Source organism: Globicephala melas, chromosome 1 (assembly GCF_963455315.2).
Source record: "Globicephala melas chromosome 1, mGloMel1.2, whole genome shotgun sequence".
In the NCBI taxonomy this organism is placed as follows: Eukaryota; Metazoa; Chordata; class Mammalia; order Artiodactyla; family Delphinidae; genus Globicephala; species Globicephala melas.
This window is the reverse complement of record NC_083314.1, coordinates 93,663,517-93,690,180: the sequence shown is the minus strand read 5'-3', so window position 1 is coordinate 93,690,180 and position 26,664 is coordinate 93,663,517. Positions and strand designations below refer to the sequence as shown.

Genomic DNA, 26,664 nt, shown 5'->3' with positions numbered 1-26,664 from the left:
TGTTTCTGGCTTATGAGGAAGTGTTAGTGCCCTTCTCATAGATATCATCTGGTACTTAATGTCATCTGGTACAATAATGTAGTTCTTTCCAATTTTCTCTTATACCTAATTTGCGCCAAATGCATCCAAGCCTAATATAATAACCACCCACCATCTTTCATACTAAAATTTCAGGAAATTTCTTTCAAGATGTTGGTTTCATAGGTTCTGCACAAATCTGAATCCCTCTACTTTAAACGGAAATTGAAAAATGATTAATTCATAATGGAAAAATGCATACTATCATTAGATGAGTACTATAGACGTTTCTTAGAAAAACCTGAAATGAAAATAAAAGCATAATCACTTTTAATCTAATTATTCAGTGCTTCTACTACAGCACTATTGTTTAAAACAAACAGTATGAAAGCAACTCATTTCTTTAAAAAACCACACTGTCGTCGATTCAGTATCTCCATTCAATGGGTATGTTCAAAGTTCCCAAAACAAATCAGTCGGGCCAAAAATCACCCAAAAGAAGAGAAAGAGGATCATCAATGATTTATTTATTATTTTTGACCAAACTCGGATGAGTTGTGGAATGCATCGTGCGGGGAGTTCCAGGGGTCACAGAGATTTTGAAGATAAGTTTCCTAGGTGTCCTCACCCTTGAAGGAGAGTGAAGGATTATGGGAGTTCAAAGGCAAGAAAGAGAGCTTCCTTTTCTGAGTCCAGTGGGGAGGATGAGGGAAGAGTTCATGATGGAGGTAGCTTGGCTTAAATTGAAGAACAGGTAAAATTTCAAAAGCCAGGAAGGAGGGAAGGATTATTTTAAGTAGAGCAGTCAGGCTGGGAACAGACACAAACATAACAAAGACCACGTTCATAAACTAAAAGGAGCCTGGTTTGGCTAAAGTACTGGATAAGGCAAATGGAGATTCTTTACCTTTCACATCTGGGGATAATAAACCATTTCACAGGCTATAGCAAAGAATGTATAAAGTGCCTGGTACGTGTGAATAATCATGAGAGTTACCATGATCCCATGTGCCAGGCCTTTTATATAGTTTCTTACAATCTTCAAACAAGAAACAAGAGATGGGCCTTTTCACCCTGATGCTCAAGGCTCAGTGAGATTAATCAGCTTTGGGCAAGTCTGTATAATTGGTGTCTGGCTCCAAAGTTTGTGCTCTGAACTACATCATATTATTAGCAGATAGTACCTGGCAAATGTAAATATGCAAAAAGTGAAGCAAAGGGAAGGAGCATTTTCTAAGTATCTATGGTATACCAGGAATTTGTTCTCTTAGACCCAAGATGCTATGGTTTGACACTTAAAAATATTTTCTTCCATCCTTTCTTCCTTGCTTGGGCCCAGATTATGGGTGCCCTTGATGAAGCAAAGGAATGTGGAACCTGACCAACTTAAAAAAAAAAAAAGTTAAAATATCAGAAGATTATATCCTCAAAATGACTTCACTGATCAGAATATGGCATTTATATTATGGTGATTTTAGCATGGCTCGCAAAGGCAATGTCTGGAATTAAATTCTACTTAGAGACCAATATTATCATTTAATTTCTTTAAATGCAAAATTTTGTAAGGTCTCTGGAAGAACGGTACACTTTATTATCATTTGCATCAGCGACACTATATATATATATATATATATATATATATATAAACAGTTCTCTTAGTCTTCTCATTTAAACTGAATGAAATGTGTTCTTTTCTTTAGCAAAAATGTGAAAATCAACCTGAGAGTAATTATAAGCCAATAACTTTGAACTTCAGTGTAATTTTGTTATAAGTAATATGAATTTTATGCATGATATCATGAATTAGTATGAATTAAGGTTTATGTGAAGTTGGCTAGAAACTACAGAATTATCATTACTGAAAAGGACTTGGTCATCATTTAATACCTACCCACCTCCAAATTTTATGGAAGAAAAAAATGACTTTTCCAAGGCCTAGGGTCATGTGGCTTGGTAAGCTGTAAAACACTTTTTTATCACTTCACTGAGCATGGAAGATATTTTAGTTCCATTTTTACAGTCTTATGAGGGTAAATCTCCCTACATCTTTCTAACTGGGTAGAATTAAATAGTGCCATGGTGGATCTCTTCCAACTTATGCCTTTCAGTATTTTAGTCTAATCCACTTCTGCTTTAGCAATCATTGACCTTCAAGTACTACAAGTAAAGAAGAAGACTCTAAACAAAAGAAATTGCTAAGCTTTCCTTATCTCACACTGACACAGTGGTGTCAACAATTCAGGTCTCTCTGAAAAATAATGAGTGAGAGCCAGTCATTCCAATTACCAAGGAAACAGGCAGTGGAGTTGATTTATAAACAGCATTTGGACATGGACTGTCTGGCATACATGAAAATTAGAACAAAATTAATGCCTTGTAATCTGGATACAGAAATTCATTTAGAATTTGGACTTACTGACTAAGAAAAACAAAGATTTTGACTAACCAAGCCATTGAAACCAGAGGGAAAAGGTTAGGTCATAACCACCTGAGGCCAATCTTCTTTTCGAGAAACTGGCTAATTTAAAACAAATTCTGGATTTCGTTTTCATTTTACATCCTTTCCAAATTAAATTTAATTCCAGGCCCTAATGAGTGTCATTAGGTAGATGAATATAACTTTACCAGCCACGATGGGAAGATACTGAACTAAAGAAAATGCATAGACTGTTACGTACTTATAATGGGAACTGTGTTATTTGACACCAACACGATAAAATGTAACCTCCTTGAGGTTGCATGATGCAGGTTCAGAGAAGCCCCTACGTTCCCAAGGTGCCTATCAACCACCTCTCTTCTTCCAGAGGGGCTAGTTACTGAGATAGGAGCCATTCCTTCTGATCAGGTATCCATGTGGCATTTCCCAGCGGAGGGTCAAAGGACAGCACTATTGTGAGGTTCTCAGTACACAGAGATCTACTAATTTGAAAGCTGTTTTGAACAGTTGAGTCCTTTTTGAATTGTGCAAAAGCACAGTAACTTCACATAGTGAGGACTCAATATAAATTTGTTCAACAAATGAACAGAAACAAAGAGGAGGAAGTAGGTCCAGACAACTTCAACACTCTCTTCAGCAACGTTTACAGTGATTTTGTAAGAGCTGACAGAAGTATTCATCTAAGGCTGAGATTTTTCAGCTCCTTGTCTGTCATATCCTTTTGCTGCAGTTTTTTTTTTCATTGTAGTTTTGCAGTTAATTCTTAATCCCCTCCCTTTAACCCTCTGCACTATGTACTTCCTTACAAAAGATCCCCAGATATGGAGGAAAAAACATGCATGTGTCTCTTGCAGTGGCATTTCTGATGTCTTACACATAGCATATAAGGGGAGCTTATTTTAGCTCTGTGACAACTACTTTTAATTCCCTTTCCAGAACATCATTGCAGAAACTTTTACTGCTCTCTGGTCCAAGTTATTTGAATTCTGGGTCTTTATTGCTTATACTATAATAACAGCTTTACATGCAGATAGGAACTTGAGGATCTGTGTCCACTAATCCAGGTCATGCAGTATTTACTGGCTTTTCACATCTGACCTTAGAGGATGAGGAACTTTCTTGAGCTGAATCCAGGTGACAAAGAGCTGAATTGATTGGCCCTCTCCAGTGACTATTCCTTTCATCCTCTTCGCTTATCTGCTGTGATGGAAGTCCCTTTTGTTGCTTTCAAAGTCATCAAGGCTGGTAGTCAGCTTTGGCCCTACAGCATTTTTTTTTTTTTAAAGTCTCATATTAACTATAATACCACGGAGCAGCTTCATTACCAACCACCCTAATTTCTTCAGGTGAGTCAGGCTGGTGTGTCTCGCAGCGATGTGGAGACTCCCTGTTCACGCTTTTATCATGTCTCGGCTGGGGCTGTTACTCATTATTTGTGCATCCACTTGCTACCTCCCTGCTAGGTTTTCCTTTAGGGAAGAACCTCCTCAGGTCCAGTTTTCTCTGTGCACAGCCTGCTTGTTCCAGCAGAACATAACTCACTGCCAGCAGGGAGGATACCTGGATCTTGGTTGCCAACTTGACAGGGTTTACATTTTCCAGGACACAGTCTTGCTACCCATCCTTAGCTTTTGAATTGGGAATGTGATATTTATGTCCAGAGAGGTTTTCTTACTTTTCTTTCAACTCAAGATGCTTCAATTTCTTTAAAACGCTGATTCCTGTCTTGAAGCAGTTCTAAATTTTTAAATAAGGCTTTCAAGCTGGCTTATTTTGTAAGGCTCTCTTACGCTCAGTTTTAACTTTAATGTTAACATCTGCAAAGTGCTTTGAGATGTTTTCTGGAACGATGCAGTGTGTATCATTTGACTGATGGTTCAATCAATGAGTGGTCCTTCCCAATGTTACTCAAAGTACTTAGCAGAGTGCTACAAATGCATCTTATGTCCTATCTCCCAATTCTTCATTATCTCAAGAAATGCTTGCAAACTTGAGAAACACACTTGAGATCATTTTTCATGAAATAAGAACTTTCTTCTTTACTGTCAATGCACAAGCATTGACAGTAAATGCACAAGCATTGACAGTAAATGCACATGTGCACAAGCAATGCACATGTAATGACATACTGATATATGTATTGTTGATATGACATATACTATTCTTATATGCTAAGTTACACTTTTAAAAATCATCAGAATTAATAATCTTTATTTATTTGAAACAACTTGGTAACAACATACTGTTCAATTTAAATGTAAAATTCCTATGAAATATCACTGTCATGTGGTAAAAATGCCACCTTGTTAATGTTTAATTGTCCAAGGTAATGAAGGAGAACTGTAGTACAGGTCACCTAAAATAGCAGAAAATACAAAAAGGTTTTCCATTTGACAGTATGTTTTGCATGAAATGAACCTAAATGTGAGCGGTATTTTACCAATTACAACTTTTTAATGTTATAATTTAAAATATCTTCCTCTGCCTGAATGAAGAGATAGAGGCAGAGGAAGAAAGAAGCACGTTAAAACTCTGCTGTGTGTCATTCAAACAAGGTAAAACACAAATAACTGAAAGTTGATTGTTTTGAACGTGTCTGTGGCTCTAAGAATCTTCTAGTGTGGACTCTGAAATATTATCTAAAACTTGTAAACTTAGTTTACAATGAAAAATATGTCTAGGGCAATATAAAACTTAACTAGAATTCTTACAATTAAAATTTTCAGGATTCTGCTGCATAATTATGGTATGATTCTCTTTAAACAATGTTTCAGTGAGCAAATACTCCAAGAAACTAGAATTAAACTGACCTTTCTAATAGAAGAAAAATAAGGACCACAGATTGAAAAGAACTAATCAATGCTTACCATTAAGCTTTTAAACTTTCTATTTTCTGCAATGTGAAAAAAGCCATCTCTTGTTAAAATCTTGATGTGCTTTGCTTCATTATTGTACCTGTGGGCAATGAATAACTTATGAATATAAATGTGTTTTTAATCAGTAGAAATCAATAATTACCAGAGGGCATGCCCCAATAACATTATAGGAATTAATTCTGAAGACAAAATATATACCTATGCCAATACACTGGTGACAGCTAATTAACAAAATATATTCACTAGATTGGTTGAAGATACAACCAATATTTGAAGTGAGACGAGGGGGTTGGGTTAGATTTGATCAATCACTATGCCCAATTTTTTTATAAGATCAATTTGGGAATATGGAAAAACAAAATAAAATCTAGTAATTTATAATTCTTAGGATTTACTAGAAACATACACATATCAAGTACAATGTTATGAAAGAAATGTAGTATGCCAATTAGCAGCCTATAACACAATACCATTTTTTCTAACAGATATTTTCAAGTATTAATGAACTGTCTGGAGAGATGATACATTATTTCTGCTGCAATTAGAACCTTGGTTTTCAGCTTCAGTGTTATATATGTCAGATGATCTATGCAATTATGAAAACAGGAAAGCTATTTCTGTAAAAGTACTTGTCCCACTTACTTAATGCTAATTGCATATTCTCCTGACTCTTTGGTCCTGTGCCTCACAAGGTAAGTACTATTTACCCTGTTAATAAGTTCAGTCTCTGCCTGCAATCTTTCCATTGCTCCAGCATACCTATAAGAAACAAAGATGCAGAAAATTTGGGTAATGTACCTGGAAGAGAACAGAGGCTAAAAATATGTATCTGTTAGGATTTTAATTTAGTGGCAGATCTGAACTGTTTTTACTTCTGTACCAATTATAGTACTTCAAAAAAATAATGCAGAAAAAAGTCCTTTAGATACGTCCAAACACAAATGCTCTACAAAGATTACAACAGTGAAGTGAATATTGCCTAACATACACTAAATATTTATCAAATAAATAAATGGGACAAAGACAAGAATTAATAGGCATCGGGTTAGAGAGAGAGTTGTGGGGAATTTAAGGACAAGAAAGAAAAAGATTTGTAGGGAAGGGTTGCCCTGCCTAAGACACACACAGATGTACATACACGTATACACACATACACGCACTCCTCCAAAATTTCACCTTTTCTAGGTAAAACAGTATGAAACAAAATTTCCTTTGAGTATTGTTGTAAGAAAATTCAGAAACAATTTAAATTATTTTAAAATAATTATTTTTTGGATATAAGATTAATTCTTGTAGTCCACAATTTTGATAACCAATTTTGTTAAGAAACTGGTAGTAATGAATAAAATTTTTAAAAGGTAGATATTTTCAAAACCAGAATTCAATTCTTCCTAAACTATACTGGTCTTAAGCATACTCAGATCCCATAACAATAATAATAAAAGGCCTAAATTCAATGTTAAAATATTCTTCAATGACCCTTCGCATCAAATACAGGTTTAGCATTTATTGACAAAATATATCAGATTATGGGTAATAAAAGTTAAAGGAAAAACTTTTATGTTGAGATCAGCTATCTTTCAAGTCAATATTCTAGAAAATTTTCTGATTCACATATGGACTCATGTAACCCAGTGAAAATACCCACATCTAATCTATGCTAAATATTGGGTTGGCCAAAACGTTTGTTCGGTTAGTGAATATGTTCAATAAAATTCTTTGTGAAACTGAAAAATGTTTTATTTTTATTTAAAACCGAACGAACTTTTTGGCCAATCCAATATTTAAAATACACATGGTAGGCATTTGACAAGTTTGTAAAGGGAGGAGGACATGTGAGGTTTCCACCAAGTACAGAAGAAAAGCTAAGGGCATTTTATGTAGATGGTACCTTGGGTTAAAGTTAGGATAACCACTGACTCATTACTACCTAGTAAAATCTGACTCACATCTTCCTCTTAAATCTTATCTCTAACAAACCCCTTCTTTACTAGTCTCCAGGCTTCTTTCAGGTTCAAGAATTCTTAGAGTTGTGCATGGACTATATTCCTGTGTTGGAAAACTCTCACCCTCTGTCAACCCACATTGCTTCTCATCCTTCAGGTTTAGAGAGTCTTTTCTGACCATTCCAGCTAAAGAACACTGTCCTGTATCTGGCACTCTCCACTCCATTATTCTCATTACAGTATCCCTAATTTCCTTCATAGCATTTATGGCAATTAGCATACAGCATAAGCATTTTTATCAGAGTGACACATGAACGTAATTTTTAAAAGTCAAGTCGTACTATAAAACTATAATGAAAAAGCAGCACTACCCCATCTTATCAGATTCTACCCCAAGTCCCATTTCAAGTATTTCACCTATTTTTCCTTGTTATTTTTTAATATCTACTTGAATATTTCTAAATAACATGATTAAACTACAATTTATCAATTTTATTTTTATTTTATTTATTTATTTTTTTGCGGTACGTGGGCCTCTCACTGTTGTGGCCTCTCCCGTTGCGGAGCACAGGCTCCGGACACATAGGCTCAGTGGCCATGGCTCACGGGCCCAGCCGCTCCGCAGCATGTGGGATCTTCCCAGACTGGGGCACGAACCTGTATCCCCTGCATCGGCAGGCGGACTCTCAACCAGATTCAGTTAAACATATACATATATTCATTCTTTTTTGGATTCTTTTCTCTTATAGGTTATCATAGAATATGGAGTAGAGTTCCCTGTCCTATACAGTATGTCCTTGGTTATCTATCTTATATATAGTAGTGTGTGAATGTTCATCCCAAGTTCCTGATTTATCCCTCCCCACAACGTTTCCCCTTTGGTAACTGTAAGTTAGTTTTCAATATCCCAAAGTCCATTTCTGTTTTGTAAATAAATTTATTTGTATCATTGTTTAAAATTAGATTCCAGGGCTACCCTGGTGGCGCAGTGGTTGAGAGTCTGCCTGCCGATGGTTGGTTTCAGATTGCTAGTATTTTGTTGAGGATTTTTGTGTCTATGTTCATCAGTGATATTGGCCTGTAATTTTCTTTTTTTGTGGTACCTTTGTCTGATTTTGGTATTGGGGTGATGCTGGCCTCATAGAATGTGTTTGGGATGTTCCATCCTCTGTGACTTTCTGGAAGAGTGTGAGAAGTATAGGTGTTAACTCTTCTCTAAATGTTTGATAGAATTTGCCTGTGCCGCAATCTTGTTCTGGACTTTTGTTTGCTGGGAGTCTTTTAATCAGTTTCAATTTCAGTACTTGTGATTGGTCTGTTCATGTTTTCTATTTCTTCCTGGTTCAGTCTTGGGAGATTGTACCTTTCTGAGAATTTGTCCATTTCTTCTAGGTTGTCCATGTTATTGGCATATAGTTGCTTATAGTAGTCTCTCATGATGCTTTGTATTTCTGTGGTGTCAGTTGTAACTTCTTTTTCATTTCTAATTGTATTGATTTGAACCCTCTCCCTCTTTTTCTTGATGAGTCTGGCTAAAGTTCTGTCAATTTTGTTTATCTTTTCAAAGAACCAGCTTACAGTTTCATTGATCTTTTCTATTTTCTTCATCTCTATTTCATTTATTTCTGCTCAGATCTTTATGATTTCTTTCATTCTACTAACTTTGGGTTTTGTTTGTTCTTCTCTCTCTAGTTGCTCTAGGTGTAAGCTTAGGGTGTTTATTTGAGATTTTTCTTGTTTCCTGAGGTAAGACTGTATTGCTATAAACTTCCCTCTTAGATCTGCTTTTGCTGTGTCCCATAGGTTTTGGATCATCATGCTTTCACTTTTGTCTGTCTCTAGGTATCTTTTGATTTCCTCTTTGATTTCTTCAGTGATCCATTGGTTGTTTAGTAGCATATTGTTTAGCTTCCACGTGTTTGTGTTTTTTTACAGTTTTTTTCCTTGTAGTTGATTTCTAATCTCATAGCATTGTGGTTGGAAAAGATGCTTGATGTGATTTCAATTTTCTTAAATTTACTGCGGCTCGCTTTGTGGCCCAGCAGGTGATCAATCCTGGAGAATGTTCCATGTGCACTTGAGAAGAATGTGTATTCTGCTGCTTTTGGATGGAATGCTCTGTAAATATCAATTAAGTCCACCTGGTCTAATATGTCATTTAATGCCTGTGTTTCCTTATTGATTTTCTGTCTGGATGATCTGTCCATTGATGAAAGCGGGGTGTTAAAGTCTCCCACTATTACTGTGTTATTGTCAGTTTCTCCTTTTATGGCTGTTAGTATTTGCTTCATATATTGAGGTGCTCCTATGTTGGGTGCATGTATATTTACAATTGTTATATCTTCTTCTTGGATTGATCCCTTGATCATTATGTAGTGCCCTTCTCTGTTTCTTGTAATAGTCTTTATTTTAAAGTCTATTTTGTCTGACATGAGTATTGTTACTCCAGCTTTCTTTTCATTTCCATTCGCATGGAATAGAATTTTTTACATACCTTACTTTCAGTCAGTATGTGTCCCTAGATCTGTAGCATTGCTACTGCATCTTTCTTTTTGTTTTCATTTGCATGGATATATCTTCTTCCATCGTCTCACTTCAGTCTGTATGTGTCCCTAGATCAGAAGTGGGTCTCTTGTAGACACCATATATATGGGTCTTGTTTTTGTATACATTCAGCTAGTCTGTGTCTTTTGACTGTTGCATTTAATCTGTTTATGTTTAAGATAATTATCAATATGTATGTTCTTATTGCCATTGTGGTAATTGTTTTGGATTTGTTTTTGTTGATGTTTTTTCTTCCCTTCCTCTTTTGTTCTCTTGTGATTTGATGACCAGATTTATAGTGTTGTGTTTGGATTCCTTTTTCTTTTTTTGTGTGTGTATCTATTGTAGATTTTTGGTTTGCAGCTACCATGAGGTTTTGATATAGCAGTCTATATATATACAAGATTGTTTTAAGTTGTTGGTCTTTTAATTTCAAATGCATTTTCAGTATTCTGCATTTGTGTTCTCCTCCACTCACAGTTGCTGGTTTTGATATATTTGTGTGGAAATGATTTCCTACCTTTACTGTATGTTTGCCTTTACTGATGAGATTTTACATTTGTAATTTTCTTGATTCTAGTTGTGGCCTCTTCTGCCTAGAGAAGTTCCTTTGGCATTTGTTGCAAAGCTGGTCTGGTAGTGCTGAGTTCTCTTGGCTTTTGCTTGTATGTAAAACTTTTGATTTCTCTGTCAAATCTGAATGAAAGCCTTGCTGGGTAGAATATTCTTGGTTGTAGGTTCTTCCCTTTCATCACTTTAAATATATCATGAAACTCCCTCTGGCCTGTAGAGTTTCTGCTGAAAAATCAGCTGATAACCATATGGGAGTTCCCTTGTATGTTATTTGTTGCTCTTCCCTAGTTGCTGTTAATATTTTTTTCTCTATCTTTAATTTTCATCAGTTTTATTACTATGTGGCTTGGTGTGTTCCTCCTTGGGTTTATCCTGCCTGGGACTCTTTGTGATTCCTGGACTTGGGTGACTGTTTCCTTTCCCATGTTAAGGAAGTTTTCAGCTATTATCTCTTCAAATATTTTCTCAGATCCTTTCTCTTCTCTCCTTCTGGGACTGCTATAGTGTGAATGTTGGTGTATTTAATGTTGTCCCTAAGGTCTTGTAGACTGTCCTCATTTATTTTCATACTTTTTTCTTTATTCTGTTCCATGGCAATGATTTCCACCATTCTGTCTTCCAGGTCACTTATCCATTCTTCTGCCTCAGTTATTCTGTTACTGATTCCTTCTAGTTTATTTTTTCATTTCAGTTATTGTACTGTTCATCTGTTCTTTAGTTCTTCTAGGTCTTTATTAAGCATTTCTTGTATCTTCTCAATCTGTGCCTCCATTCTTTTTCCAAGCTCTTGGATCATCTTTACTATCATTACTCTGAATTCTTTTTCAGGTGGATTGTCTATTTCCACTTTACTTAGTTCTTCTGGGGTTTTATCTTGTTCCTTCATCTGGGACATATTCCTCTGCTGTCTCATTTTGTCTTTCTGTGATTGTGGTTTCTGTTCTGCAGGCTGCAGGGTTGTAGTTCTTCTGCTGTCTGCCCTCTGGTGGATGAGGCTGTCTAAGAGGCTTGTGCGGGCTTCCTGGTGTGAGGGACTGGTACCTGCCCACTGGTGGGTGGAGCTGGGTCTTCTTCCTTTGGTGGGCAGGGCCATGTCAGGGGGTGTGTTTACTGGGCAGCTGTTTATTCAGGAAGACTTTAAGCAGCTTGTCTGCTAATGGATGGGGCTGTGTTCCCGCCCTGTTGGTTGTTTGGCCTGAGGTATCCCAGCACTGGAGCCTACAGATTGTTGGGTGGGGCCAGGTCTTGGTGAGATAATGGCAGCCTTCAAGAGGGCTCATGCCAATGAGTTTGTCAAACCTGCCACTACCAGTGTCCTTGTCCCTACAGTGAGCCAGAGCCACCCCTGCCTTCACAGGAGACCCTCTAATACTAGCAGGTAAGTCTGGCTCAGTCTCTTATGAGGTTACCACGTTTTTCCCTGGGTCCTGGTGCACATGAGATCCTGTGTGCACTCACCAAGAGTGGGGTTTCTGTTTCCCCCAGTCCCGTGGAACTGCTGTGATCAAATCCTGCTGGCCTTCAAAGACAGATTCTCTGGGGGCTCCCTCTCCTGTTGCCACACCTCCAAGCTGGGGAGCCTAATGTGGGGCTCAGAACTTTCACTCTTGTGGGAGAACTTCTGTGGTATAATTGTCTTCCAGTTAGTGAGTTGGCCACCTGGTGTGTATGGATTTGATTTTATTGCGATTGTGCCCTTCCTACTGTCTTGTTGTGGCTTCTTCTTTGTCTTTGGATGTAGAATATCTTTTTTAGTAGGTTCCAGCGTTTTTTTGTTGGTGGTTGTTCAGTCGTTAGTTGTGATTCTGGTGTTTCCATAAGAAGGGGTGAGCATGTGTCCTTCTACCCTGCCATCTTGTCTCCTCTCATTATATATCTCCCATGAGGTTTTGATGTAGCAGTCTATATATATACAAGATTGTTTTAAGTTGTTGATCTCTTAATTTTAAATGCATTTCCAATATCCTGCATTTGTACTCTCCTTTTCTCATTATTGCTGGTTCTGATATCATATTTGTGCATGGATGACTTCCTACCTTTACTTTATGTTTGCCTTTACTGGTGAGCTTTCCCATTCATAATTTTCTTGATTTTAGTTGTGGCCTTTTCTGTAGAGAGAAGTTCTTTTGGCATTTTTTGCAAAGCTGGTCTGGTGGTGCTGAATTCTCTTAGCTTTTGCTTATCTGTAAAACTTTTGATTTCTCCATCAAACCTGAATGGGAGCCTTGCTGGGTAGAGTACTCTTGGTTTTAGGTTTTTCCCTTGCATCATGTTAAATGTATTGTGCCACTCCCTTCTGGCCTGCAGAGTTTCTGCTTAAAAATCAGCTGATAACCATATCAGGGTTCCCTTGTATGTTATTTGTTGCTTTTAATATTTTTTGTCTTTAATTTTTGTCAGTTTGATTGATTTGTGTCTTGGCATGTACCTCCTTGGGTTTATCTTGTATGGGACTCTCTGTGCTTCCTGGATTTGATTGATTGTTTCCTTTCTCATGTTAGGGAAGATTTCAGCTATAATCTCTTCAAATATTATTTTCTCAGGCCCTTTCTCCCTCTCTTCTCCTTCTGGGTCTTTATCAATTTTAGATGTCAGGATGGAAAATCACTGTTTCTCCACTTATGCTCATGCCTTCATAGTGCTGCACCTCATTCTTTGTGTAACCTCTCCAAAGCTAAGTCATCATCTTACCCAGTTGTGTCATGTTGTCACGTTCGAAGAACATCTGACATCAAAAAACAAGTCCTCGGGCTTCCTTGGTGGTGCAGTGGTTGAGAGTCCACCTGCTGATGCAGGGGACATGGGTTCATGCCCCGGTCCGGGAGGATCCCACATGCCACGGAGTGGCTGGGCCCGTGAGCCATGGCTGCTGAGGCTGCGCGTCCGGAGCCTGTGCTCCGCAACATGAGAGGCCGCAGCAGTGAGAGGCCCGCATACCGCAAAAAAAAAAAAAGTCCTCAAGTTTTTGTTTTGCTCAAACTTCTTTGTCTCTACCACAGATTTTTTTCCAAATTCTCCAAGAGGATTATAAACCCCTCAGTGATACATTTTCAACACCATGTACTGTACATAATAATTTTTTCTATGGGGAGACATTCGTCTTTCCCAAGCAAGCTCTCCACCCTCTTGGTCTAATCACCACTGCTTGCTCTCTAAGCCTGCTGAATTACTGTAGTCCTGGACATCCCTTTACTCCCATTTCCTAGATTCTGTATCTCCCTCTTTTTTGGTTTACTAGCTCATCCTTCAGATTCCTATAAATGAATACATGGGATTTAGTACTCAGAAGGCCTCACATCTATGAACATATTTTTATTTTACTTAATAATCCTTAATTCACAGTTTGGCTGGATATAGAATTATAGGTGAGAAATTATTTGCTTCTCAAATTTTAAGGCATCGCTCTACTGTTCTAACATCCAATTCAGTGCCATCTTGGTTTCCAAGTCTTTGTATGTAATCTGAATTTTTTTCTCCCTGGAAACTCTCAGATGCTTTGTTTTCTCTATGTAGCAAACTTTCATGTTAATATGCCTTTCAGTTATGTGCTGTACTAAATGTTCAATATTGTCCTTAGCCCTTGGTAGCATCTTTGATTTGGAGCCATATACCCTTCAGTTCTAAAAAAAATTTTTTTTTTTTTGGTTTTTTTTTTTTGATAATTGTTCTCAGTTTCCCTTTCTGGAGTTCTAGTAAGTGAAGGCTGGACTTCTCAGGTCACTTGTCTACTCTATCATTTTTTTTCTTTTTTAAAATTTATTTATTTATTTATTTTTGGCTGTGTTGGGTTTTCGTTTCTGTACAAGGGCTTTCTCTAGTTGCGGCAAGCAGGGGCCACTCTTCATCGCGGTGCGTGGGCCTCTCACTATCGCGGCCTTTCTTGTTGCGGAGCACAGGCTCCAGACGTGCAGGCTCAGTAGTTGTGGCTCACAGGCCTAGTTGCTCTGCAGAACGTGGGATCCTCCCAGACCAGGGCTCGAACCCGTGTCCCCTGCAGTGGCAGGCAGATTCTCAATCACTGCGCCACCAGGGAAGCCCCCTACTCTATCTTTTCTCTCATATTATCTCTCTTTGATTTTCTGAAGGATTTACTCAACTTTATTGTCCAGTTTCTGTACTCAATACTTAACTAGAAGAGCTCTTTCTTATTATCTGATTGTTGCTTTTATAAAACATCCATCTCACTTCTATGGATACATTGTCATCTCTTAATTCTGAGAATATAACTTTAAGGCTTCTTTCTTCTGCCCATTCTAATGTCTGTAATTCTTCCAAGTTTCTTTTTCCTATTTATTCTTTACTTCAAGGCTTTTCTCAAATGCCTGGTTACTCCTTGTTGTCTGCTTATATTTAAGAGGAAGGGCATCCAAGCCAAGAACTGACTGGAAGCTCTGTGTGGAGGAAGCAAGGGAGGCTCATTGGGTGGGAACCTGATCGTTTGGCAAGAACCTTATGATGGGGCTGGATTTTAGATTTTTTATTTTGAGTCTATTCTGTTTCTTTAGAGAAAAATCTTCCAAATTCCTATCTGGATGCAAGAAGAGAGTAGTCCATGTGTGTGAGACACAGCTGTCACAGTACTGAAATTGAGCTACACAAAGGAACTGGGAATCATCATCAGTCTGTATATTGACTTTCCTTAATTTGACCCATCTGGTTTCAGTATGACAGCTCTCCCAATCTCTGCTTGTCCTGCTCTTTCCAAGTCTAGGCCCCATATGGCTCAATTTTTCCATGTAATATACCTTCTAACTTATGTCTCCTGCTAAGGTAGGGAAAGGTAAGTTGCCTGACTACTTGGAGGATGAGGTAGGTTCCTTGGCATCTGTATCCTTTTCTTCATAAGGATTTTCAGACAGTTCCCCAGATTTAAGCCCCATGCCTCATCCCTGCCTTCGTGACACCCCAAAACATAGATTGTTGAAGATAATCATCTTGAATTCTGTTTTATTTCATGGCCTATGAAAGAGATAAAGTTTACCTTATGGGAGCAACTTGTTTTAAAATGTGGAAATAATAAATACACCATACAGTTGGTGTTATTCACTTTCTTAATGACTTGAGAACCACAGTGTAATTTTTCTCTAAACAGTTTAGTATTTCTAAAATTGAAGATTTCATTTTCTGATCATTTTGTTCCTTAGCAGAAGTCATTTCACATGAAACTGCCTGCTTAGTGTGAAGAAATTGTCCAAGTTGCTCAGAAAAGAAGAAAAAGTAATTATGAAATTATACTATATCTATTTCTTACTGTTTTCAAGGGTCTTCCCTCATCTGAACATCTTGATTTTTTTTTTTTTTTATCAGTAGGAACGATACTTTTCTAACTGGTCATATATTCAATGGAATTTTACATATTGGCAAGGGTACATTTTAAAACAAAGGGCTCAAAAACAAATCTCCTGTGCCCTGACTGGTTCCCAGGTACCTGATTGGTTTATTTCATAAAATCCATCACAGACGTAGAGAACAGACATGTAGACATAGGGGGAAGGGGAGGGTGGGATGAATTGGGCAATTAGGTTTGACATAAATACACTACCATGTGTAAAATACATAGCTAGTGGGAACCTGTGGTACAGCTCAGGGAGCTCAGCTTGGTGCTCTGTGATGACCTAGGTGGGTGGGATTGGGGGAGATGGGAGGGAGGTCCAAGAGGGAGGAGATATAGGTATGCATATAGCTGATTCACTTCGTTGTACACCAGAAACTAACACAATATCGTAAAGCAATTATACTCCAATTAAAAAAAAATCCATCTAGTTTGTGGCTTTAGTATTTCTCATTACTCTTGTAACTATTATGCCTACTTACATGAAAAATAGTAAAAGAAACGAGAAGGAAACTATCATCACACTCTCATGATTTCACCAGTTCTTGATGTTTTTCAGTTTGATTATCCATGCTATCAGCTCTATTCTCCAAACTTAATTTGTCAGGATTACAGTCTTTAATTCCACGAAAAGTAAGACCTCAAATTTATCTTAAACCAGGTAAACATGTAGCAAAGATTTCCAGTTCCATTACAGACCTGCTACAATTTCTCCAGCAAGCTCAGTGCTGAAGCCCAGAGAGGGATGTCAGAGAAAGCAGACAATGACCACAGAAGGCAGAAATTGCTGGGGAGGGAGAGCAAGACTGCTGAGGAGAGGATCTCATACTATGGACAATATATTCCTACAGTAACCCGGCATTTTTCATGCTTTGGTTATATAACAGAAAATGATCAGAATTTAAAATATCAAAGAACTCAGGTGTTAGCTACACCTGCAAACTGAACTAGTACTATATACTCTCAGAATATCTCATTTATATACATATCCTGATATCTAGTTTGTATACATATATTTCAATATCAAGAAAGTAAAAATAGATGCAGTCATTTTAAGAGGAGCCAAACTCAAAATTCAGGAAGCAAATATCAATAAGTAAATATGCCCATGTTTTATACTTTAACAGGTGGTGTGCCAACGTACAGACAGCATAACTTGGAATCCTGACTGTACCATTTACTAGCTGGTTGGCCTTAACCTTTGTTTCCTCATCTGTAAAAATAATAAAAATAACCTTCCTTATACAGATGTTGGAAAAACAAAACAAAATGTGTAAAATACTAAGTACATACTAAATACCCAGAATATGTTAGTTATTATCATATAATGATTATAACTATTCTAGATTCTGAATAGTTTTTCCAGTTGAGGATATCATTTCCCCTTAAACTCATAATGTCTAAAAAATAATAATCACTATCTACTGCTTCCTTGTTTCTGTTAGTGATACTGCTAACCTCCAAGTGTTATGTGAGCTCCACAGAGACCTAAAACTTTAGACTTGGACACATCTTGCTCCTCCAATATTATGTGTTATAAAATGTATTTTTAGGATCTACTGTCCTTTCTGGGTTAAATTTTAGTTTCAGAAAATGGAATCATACCTTTTTTCTCAACTCCATGAAATTTACTCTTCTAAAATACAATATACATATTTGCCCATGTCCCATTCCTCTCTGTGGATGGTATAAACTTTGGATTTACAGCCAAGTACATGTGCTTGTACACACACATGCACCACTCTCTGATAAAGATATGGAAAGGTCAGCAATATATAAATTCATTATGGTGTTTTGTTGCATCTGAAAACAGCTTTAGCCAGGACAAATGGAAATGGAATGTAGTTTACTACTCCCTCATTTAAGGCGTTCTCGAGCTAAGGGTATGGTATTTCAACGCAGCTACATAAACATTTTTAATACTTACCAGGGTTGGCAAGAATAATCTACTGGTTTGGGCACCTAGGATGTAAAAAGGCAAAAATAGATTAAGTTTACTTAAGGGAAGCTTTTAGAAATCAATCATTAATTCAGTTCAGCTGACTCAGCTCTATAAAACCCTAGGTAGCACAGTCCTAGAATTATCCATTGGCAATATTATACAGAGCGAATCATAGTATATGTCAGATAAGTAGAAAATAATTCATTTCACTTTAATTCTTTCATTCATTTTACTGCCACTGTACCGCTAAAGGAAGAGATAACAGGAAAAATATGAATTGGAATCTTTTGGTATTTATTATCAAGGCAGTTTAATCCTATCATAGAAAATTAAAATGAAAATGTTAGGAAAACCAAATAGCACACTGCTTTCCCAATACATGGGGAAAACAGGCAAAATAAACCATATACACCTGATATAGACTCTTATTGTGTATCACAAATTTTAAACTCTGATTTAGAAGTCTACCAACTGGAAAACCATTTATTTATGAAAAAGTCATAGGAAATACTCATTTTTCCCTTTTCTCCTATGGAGTTTTACAAAAGAGAAAAACTTTATTTTCTATGCAAATAAAGAAAGAAAAAGAAAACTTCTAGTTGCTGATTGCAATTAGAAAATGAGCAAAGCCAAAGAAGGCACACCAATATTCATAAAACAACAAATACAATTCATACTGTGTAATTTTCATGAATCACCTGAATCTTTGATGTATACATTCCATGTTATTCCTGGGCCTTTTAATACTGCGTGATGAAAAATACTGTTACCCTCACTTGTAACTGAGGTCTGGTTAATGTGAATATATCTCTAGCTATGTCCATTTTCATAATGGGCTGTTAATATTTTGACCTTCCAGGTTAAGAATTATTTGTAAAAAACTATCCTTCTGGTCAGAACATCTCTAAAGTTACTAATCTTTAAATATTTTATCCTATGGATCACATTTTCAATTTCACCACTGTGTAAAATCCTGATACACAGATAACATATTGAAAGTAAATTATACCATTCGACTCCTGCGAATATTTTCTTATACCATTTTGTTTTCGCAAATAGAAATCAATCTTCAACAGTTTCCCTTTTAGTAAAATATACATGACCTCAGAAATCTGATGGGGAAAAAAGTGTTTTCCTCCTTCCTCTACCTCTCTGTATTCTTCAAATGTATGCTTATTCCTAAACCTATCTCTCTCTTCCTGGAGAACGACAACAAAAAGAGAGAAAGAGGACAGAGCAGGTAAAGACCTTCAACATATTTTGACTGGATTTTCTTAGCTGGGAAGGATCCACAAAAGTGAAGGTGACATAAAATTCTAAAGTAGAACAGAGATTGAGGCTGTTCCATCCGGATGTGTCCTTCTGAAGCTTTTTCTCTCTTTGGTACATTCTGATGCGTGATGAGCCAGGACTGTCTTCTCAGCTGTGATCCCCATCATCAGAGTAGGATCCTGTCCTTTTCCATCTGACATGAGCCCTCCCCATTTCTATCGTGTACTTTGGGCCCTCGTCTAGAGGAATATCTCATATATAAGGCTATAAACAATTTTGTTCTCATCTTTGACAGTTTTTCCCTAATGCCTTTTTCTGCCTTCATCATAGGCTGTTTACATTGTTAAAACTTCTGCTGTGGATGTAGCGTTTTAAAAAAATTTCATTGGGAATATAGCATACATATAAAATTAAATATAAGATATATGCTTCTTCCCAAGTACATTTTATAAAAGCTAGATGAGACAGAAGTGAACTTTCTGTGTTTGTTAGGCTAGAAATGTCATTATTTCATCCTCATTGAGGAAAGATATATTTCTAATTTTCTTTCAAAACTTTGAGTATATTATTCTTACTGCTTCAAATATTGAACTTTCATTGTATAGAATTCCCATTCAGTTCTTTTTTATAGTTCTTATTTCTCTGCTGAGGTTTCCTGTCCATTCATTATAAACATACAGTTAACCCTTGAACAAAACGGGTTTGAATTGCATGGGTGCACTTATACATGGATTTTTTCAATAGTAAATACTACAATACAACACAATCTGCCTTTGATTGAATCTATGAATGTGAAACCACAGATATGGAGGAACTGTGAATATAGAGGGGCGACTATAAGTTATAGGTGAATTTTCCACTGCTTGGAGGATCAGCACCCTAATCCCTGCATGTTTCAGGGGTCAACTGTATTTTCCTTTATTTATGTCCTTGAGCACAATTATAATAGCTACTTTAAAAATCCTTTCTTGCAAATTCTATCATTTGGGACATCTGAGGGTTGTTATCCTTTAATTGTCTTTTCTTTTGAGTGTGGTTCACGTTTTCCTGTTTTTTTGTATACTGAGTGATTTTAGATGGCCTCTTGGACAATTTGAATGATATGCTGTAGAGGCCCTGGATTCAGTTATGCTCCTACAAAGAGTGTGGTTTTTCTTAGAGCAGGCAGTTAACTTGTTTGAACTCCAACTGCAAACTCTGTCTTCCCTGTGGTAAGGGGCAACTGAATACTTCGTTAAGTTCTTTTAGCCTAAGCTGAGCTACTTGAAGTCTGCACCACTCAGAGACTGAGGCAATGTTTATACACAGAATTTGAGGTTCTCCCTCACTCTTCTTTCCTTTCTAAGATTTGTTATCTCCCTTTCCAGACTGTGTTTGCTTCAAACTCCATATTCTGCCCTTCAAGCCAGTAATACTGTGAGGTTTCTATCTGTATTTCAGCCACCCTGCATGGTGCAGCCCAGTGTTTGTCCTTAAGCTAGCCTTAAAGCCAGGAAACTCACCTAGTATCCTTCTTCTGAATGTCAAGTTCTCTCCTAGCCAGTATGTTCAAATAGTTGTTTTTGTAAAAAATATTTTGTCCAGAGTTTGTAGTTATTTTCTGTGGGAGGCTTGGTCCAATAGGAGCTACTTGACAATGACCAGAAGTGGAAACTCCTATTGTTTCCATTATTGCTGTTGTTAGCTATATGTCTAATCATCAACCCTTTATAGGTAATCTGTATTTTCTCTCAGGTTGGTTTTAATATTTTCTCTTTGTCTTTGATGTTCTGCAGTTTCACTAAAATGTATCTAGGTATTGATTAAGTTTAATATACTCTTCTTGACTATTTAGTTTTATCATAAATTCTGGAAAATTCTCAGCCATCATTTGAACATTGCTTTCCCACAATTATTTATATTCTCTCTCTCAATAGACGTATTTGAACTTTATCATTCCATTCTCTTACATTCTCTATCTCTTAATCTTTCTGGACTGTTCACTGAGAAATTTATTCAGATTTTTCTTCCAATTTTCTGCCCAGCTGGGTCTCATACATCATGTAATGTTTCCATTGTTCCTCATTTCAATTGCTATATCTGATTCTTTGTGAAATATGCCCAAACAAGAGTGACTTGTTTTCCTTTTAGACTTTTATTCCCCCTTTTATTTCTTCAACCATATTAAACATACAATTTTGAACTTAGTATCTGATAATTCCACTACCTGTTGTCTTTGTGGGTCTAATTCTGCATTTTATTGTCTCTGCTGACTTTTGCTTAAGGTGGGTTTGTTTCCTCATAAATATAATTATTCCAAATTGTGAATTTATAATCCCTGGGACTTTATCAGTAGAAATCCTTTGAGGCGCCAATCTAGAGAGAATCTGTACTTGCACTGGGAACACAATCAATGTGGCATCATTTTATACTATGTTTCTTTTTAAAAATTTTATTTTATATTGGAGTATTGCTGACTAGCAATGTTGCATTAGTTTTAGGTATACAGCAGAGTGATTCAGTTATACATATACATATACATCATATACATATACAAGTTCTTTCCCCATTTAGGTTATTACAGAATGTTGAGCAGAGTTCCCTATGTTATACAGTAGGTCCATGTTGGTTTTCTGTTTTAAATATAGCAGTGTGTAAATGTCAATTCCAAACTCCCAATCTATGCCTCCCCTGCACCGCTCCCCCCGGTAACCATAAATTTATCCTCTACCTCTGTGAGACTGTTTCTGTTTTGTAAATAAGTTCATTTGTATCATTTTTTTAGATTCCGCATATAAGCGATATCATATAATATTTGTCTTTCTCTGTTTTACTTCACTTAGTATGATAATCTCCAGGTCCATCCATGTTGCTGCAAATGGCATTATTTCATTGTTTTTAATGGCTGAGTAATATTCCATTGTATATATATACCACATCTTCTTTATCCATTCATCTGTCAGTGGACATTTAGGTTGCCTCCATGTCTTGGCTATTGTAAATATTGCAACAATGAATATTGGGGTGCATGTATCCTTTTGAACCATGGTTTTCTCTGGATATGTGCTCAGGAGTGGGATTGCTGGATCATATGGTAGCTCTATTTCTAGCTTTTTAAGGAACCTCCATACTGTTCTCCATAGTGGATGTACCAATTTACATTCCCACCAAGAGTGTAGGAGGCTTCCCTTTTCTCCACACCCCTTCCAGCATTTATTGTTTGTAGACTTTTTGGTGATGGCCATTCTGACTGGTGTGAGGTGATGTCTCATTGTAGTTTTGATTTGCATTTCTCTAATAATTACTGATGTTGAGCATCTTTGGATGTACCTCTTGGCCATCTGTGTATCTTCTTTGGAGAAATGTCTATTTAGGTCTTCTGCCCGTTTTTTGATTGGGTGGTTTGTTTTTTTTTTTTTCTTTTTATTGAGCTGCATAAAGTGTTTATTTTGGAGACTAATCCCTTATTGGTTGCATCATTTGCAAATATTTTCTCCCATTCTGTGGGTTGTCTTTTTGTTTTGCTTATGGTTTCCTTTGATGTGCAGAAGATTTTGAGTTTAACTAGGTCACATTTGTTTATTTTTGTTTTTATTTCTATTACTCTAAAAGATGGATTGAAAAAGATATTGCTGCAATTTATGTCAAAGAGTGTTCTGCCTGTATTTTCCACTAAGAGTTTTATACTATACAGTATTACATTTAGGTCTTTGATCCATTTTGAGTTTATTTTTGTAAATGGCATTAAAGAATGTTCTAATTTCATTTTTTTACATGTAGCTGTCCAGTTATCCCAGCACCATTTATTGAAGAGACTGTCTTTTCTCCACTCTATGGTCTTACCTCCTTTGTCATAGACTAATTGACCATAGGAATGTGGGTTTACTTCTGGGCTTTCTATACTATTCCATTGATCTATATTTCTGTTTTTGTGCTAGTACCATACTCTTTTGATGACTGTAGCTTTATAGTATAGCCTGAAGTTAGGGAGCCTGATTCTTCCAGCTCCGTTTTTCTTCTCAAGATTGCTTTGGCTATTTGGGGTCTTTTGTATCTCCATACAAATTAAAAAAAAATTTGTTCTAGGTCTGTGAAAAATGCCATTGGTAATTTGATAGGGATTGCACTGAATCTGTAGATTGCCTTGGGTAGTATAGTCATTTTGACAATATTGATTCTTCCAATCCAAGAACATGGTATGTCTCTCCATCTGTTTGTGTCATCTTTGATTTCTTTCATCAGTGTCTTATAGTTTTCAGAGTACACGTCTTTTGCCTCCTTAGGTAGGTTTATTCCTAGGTATTTTATTATTTTTGATGCGATGGTAAATGGCATTGTTTCTTTAATTTCTTTTTCTGATCTTTTGTTGTTAGTGTATAGAAATGCAACAGATTTCTGTGTATTAATTTTGTATCCTGCAACTTTACTGAATTCATTGATGAGTTCTAGTAGTTCTCTGGTAGCACCTTTAGGATTTTCCACGTATAGTATGATGCCATCTGCAAACGGTGACAGTTTTACTTCTTCCTTTCCAATTTGGATTCATTTTATTTTATTTTTCCTCTCTCATTGCTGTGGCTAGGATTTCCAAAACTATGTTGAATAAAAGTGGCAAGAGTGGATATCCTTGTCTTGTTCCTTATCTTAGAGGGAATGCTTTCAGCTTTTCCTCATTGAGTAATGATGCTAGCTGTCACATATGGCCTTTATTACATAGAAGGCATCCACACTGGTCCTTTCATATTTTCTATTTCCTCGTGGTTCAGTCTTGGGAGATTGTAGCTTTCTAAGGATTTGTCCATTTCTTCTAGATTATCCATTTTATTGGCATATAGTTGCTTATAGTAGTCTCTCATGATGCTTTGTATTTCTGTGGTGTCAGTTGTAACTTCTTTTTCATTTGTAATTTTATTGATCTGAGCCCCTTCCCTTTTTTTCTTGATGAGTCTTGCTAAAGGTTTATCTATTTTGTTTAACTTTCCACAGAATCAGCTTATAGCTTCATTGATCTTTACTATTGTTTTTTATCTCCATTGCATTTATTTCTGCTCTGATCTTTAGGATTTCTTTCCTTCTATGAACTTTGGGTTTTGTTTGTTCTTCTCTCTCTAGTTGCTGTAGGTGTAAGCTTAGTGTGTTTATTTGAGATTTTTCTTGTTTCCTGAGGTAAGACTGTATTGCTATAAACTTTCCTCTTAGATCTGCTTTTGCTGTGTCCCATAGGTTTTGGATCATTGTGCTTTCATTTTTATCTGTCTCTTGGTATTTTTTGATTTCCTCTCTGATTTCTTCAGTGATCCATTGGTTGTTTAGTAGCATATTGTTTAGCTTCCACGTGTTCATGGTTTCTTACAGTTTTTTTCCTTGTAGTTGATTTCTAATCTCATAGTGTTGTGGTTGGAAAAGATGCTTGATGTGATTTCAATTTTCTTAAATTTACTGAGGCTCACTTTGTGGCCCAGCAGGTGATCAATCCTGGAGAATGTTCCATGTGCACTTGAGAAGAATGTGTATTCTGCTGCTTTTGGATGGAATGCTCTTTAATATCAATTAAGTCCATCTGGTCTAATGTGTCATTTAAGACCTGTGTTTCCTTATTGATTTTCTGTCTGAATGATCTGTCCACTGTCGAAAGTGGGGTGTTAAAGTCCTCCCCTATTATTGTGTTACTGTTGATTTCTCCTTTTATAGCTATTAATATTTGCCTCATATATTTGGGTATATATATATATTTATAATTGTTATATCTTCTTCTTGGATTGATCCTTGCTCATTATGTAGTGTCCTTCTTTGTCTCTTGTAATAGTCTTTATTTTAAAGTTTATTTTGTTTTATATGAGGAGTATTGCTACTCCAGCTTTCTTTTGATTTCCATTTTCATGAAATACCTTTTTCAGTCCCCTTACTTTCAGTCTGTATGTGTCCCCTAGATCTGAAATGGTTCTATTGTAGACAGCATATATATGGATCTTGTTTCTGTATCCATTCAGCCAGTCTGTGTCTTTTGTTTGCAACATTTAATTCATTTATGTTTAAGGTAATTATTGATATGTATGTTCTACTATGTTTCTAGCTTAGTATTATTTAGGTCACAAAGCTAGTATGAATTCCAACCCCCCATGTGGGTGGTTTTTGGATCTAAAGTTAAGAATTCTTAGGGGAGAGAGACTTTTTTTTCTGTTCCCCACCAAGATCCAAGACAAAGATAGGCATATCTTCTCCTGTGGGATAGTTTTCTTCTTGTTCACCCACTGAGCGCTCTGCGATTCACAGAGAGACACCCAAGTTTGCACTGTGCTTTAGCTCTAGGCTTTCTCTCCAGTAACCATATTGCCAGAAATGAAATTGTCTCCTGTGTTTTTCCTCCTTCTGCTTAGCTTCATTCACCTAACTTAACCTACAACCAACAAATGAATCTATAATTTCATTAAATAAAGCAGTAAAAATTTAATAGCTATTTATTAATTTTAAGCTATAAAAACAATCATATTTAGTTGGTAGTCCTACCCACAATTATGTGTTCCTCTACAACTCTTCATTAGCTAAAATTGTAAGCACATTTCTTTTTCTAGTAACTAACCAGATCACAAAATATCATTCAGTATTATCCTATAAGCTGATTTAATTACTATCTGCCATTGTTAATTACCTACATTTAGTTAGGAACTTTTGTTTGCTTTTTCACTTCTTTGTTCATTCATACAACAAAAATTTATTAAATACCTACTATGTGCCATACTATTCCTAAAATAAAACTTCAAATGCTCATTCTATGCTATATTCAAGGAGCTGTGAAAAGAAAACAGTACATGGCACATGAAATGCTTAATAGTTTTTTTTTATTGGAGTATAATTGCTTTACAGTGTTGTTAATTTTTGCTGTACAATGAAGTGAATCAGCTATATGTATACATATATCCCCTCACTTTTGGGCCTCCCTCCCCTACCCGCCCCATCCCACCCATCTAGGTCATCACAGAACACCAAGCTGAGCTCCCTGTGCTAGGTTCCCAAAATCTTAATGTATGTGCCTACATATAAATATCAGTTCTTTAAGCATAGGAAGCCTTAATCTTATTCATATAAATGACAGAAAACTAGCTGAAGAATCATTTTTGCTTATCTAATTAAATGAGAGTGGTATGAAATTTCAATAATTGTTTTCAAGATTACAACATAACCTGAACAATATGTGGCATTAGATCATAGAACCAACAGAAATAGCAAGAGCTTTTTTTCTTTTTGATTCCCTTTGCTTTTGAAATTAATTAAGCTTGAATGAGTGGAGTAAATTATTCTTCAGACTACATCTGAGGTTAAGGATGGCAGACATTCCCATTTATAATATTAAAAAGAATGTTCAGTTTAGAAAACTGGGAAAGACTGAAATAAGGCAAGCAGAATAGTTTAAGAAGGTTTTTTTCCCCACAAACCAATAACTCCATTGTATTAGTAAAATAATTTCCTTTAATTAGAGTTAAGAACTTGAAAAGTGTCACAGAAAAATCTACCCCAAACACCAAATTACGATGATAAAATAACATCACCCTAAACAGAAATTTATAAATTTCATAAAGCATCAGAGAGTATATTTTATGTTATATTCATCCATAATAATATTTGAGTAAATATTCATTCTTCTTGTATCTGCCTAACGTGTTTGATGTTTTCAGAAAATGTCATTACGACACTAAATAAGCAGTTATGACAAACTAAAGCACAGAAAAATATATTAAGAGATTTGA

At 36.3% G+C, this 26,664-nt stretch overlaps 1 protein-coding gene across 3 annotated transcripts in view; it reads right to left on the bottom strand.

Annotated features, from left to right (window-relative positions):
* Positions 1–26,664, bottom strand: part of VAV3 (vav guanine nucleotide exchange factor 3) — a 396,567-nt gene that overhangs the window by 23,076 nt on the left and 346,827 nt on the right. For all 3 annotated transcript variants that reach the window (XM_060301805.2, XM_060301801.2, XM_030868866.3), the window contains 3 exons: positions 17,654–17,688; positions 5,974–6,090; positions 5,323–5,410 (listed from right to left, as the gene is read on the bottom strand). In XM_060301805.2, the coding sequence (XP_060157788.1) occupies positions 5,323–5,410; positions 5,974–6,090; positions 17,654–17,688 (240 nt within the window). The remainder of the gene's footprint in view (positions 1–5,322; positions 5,411–5,973; positions 6,091–17,653; positions 17,689–26,664) is intronic.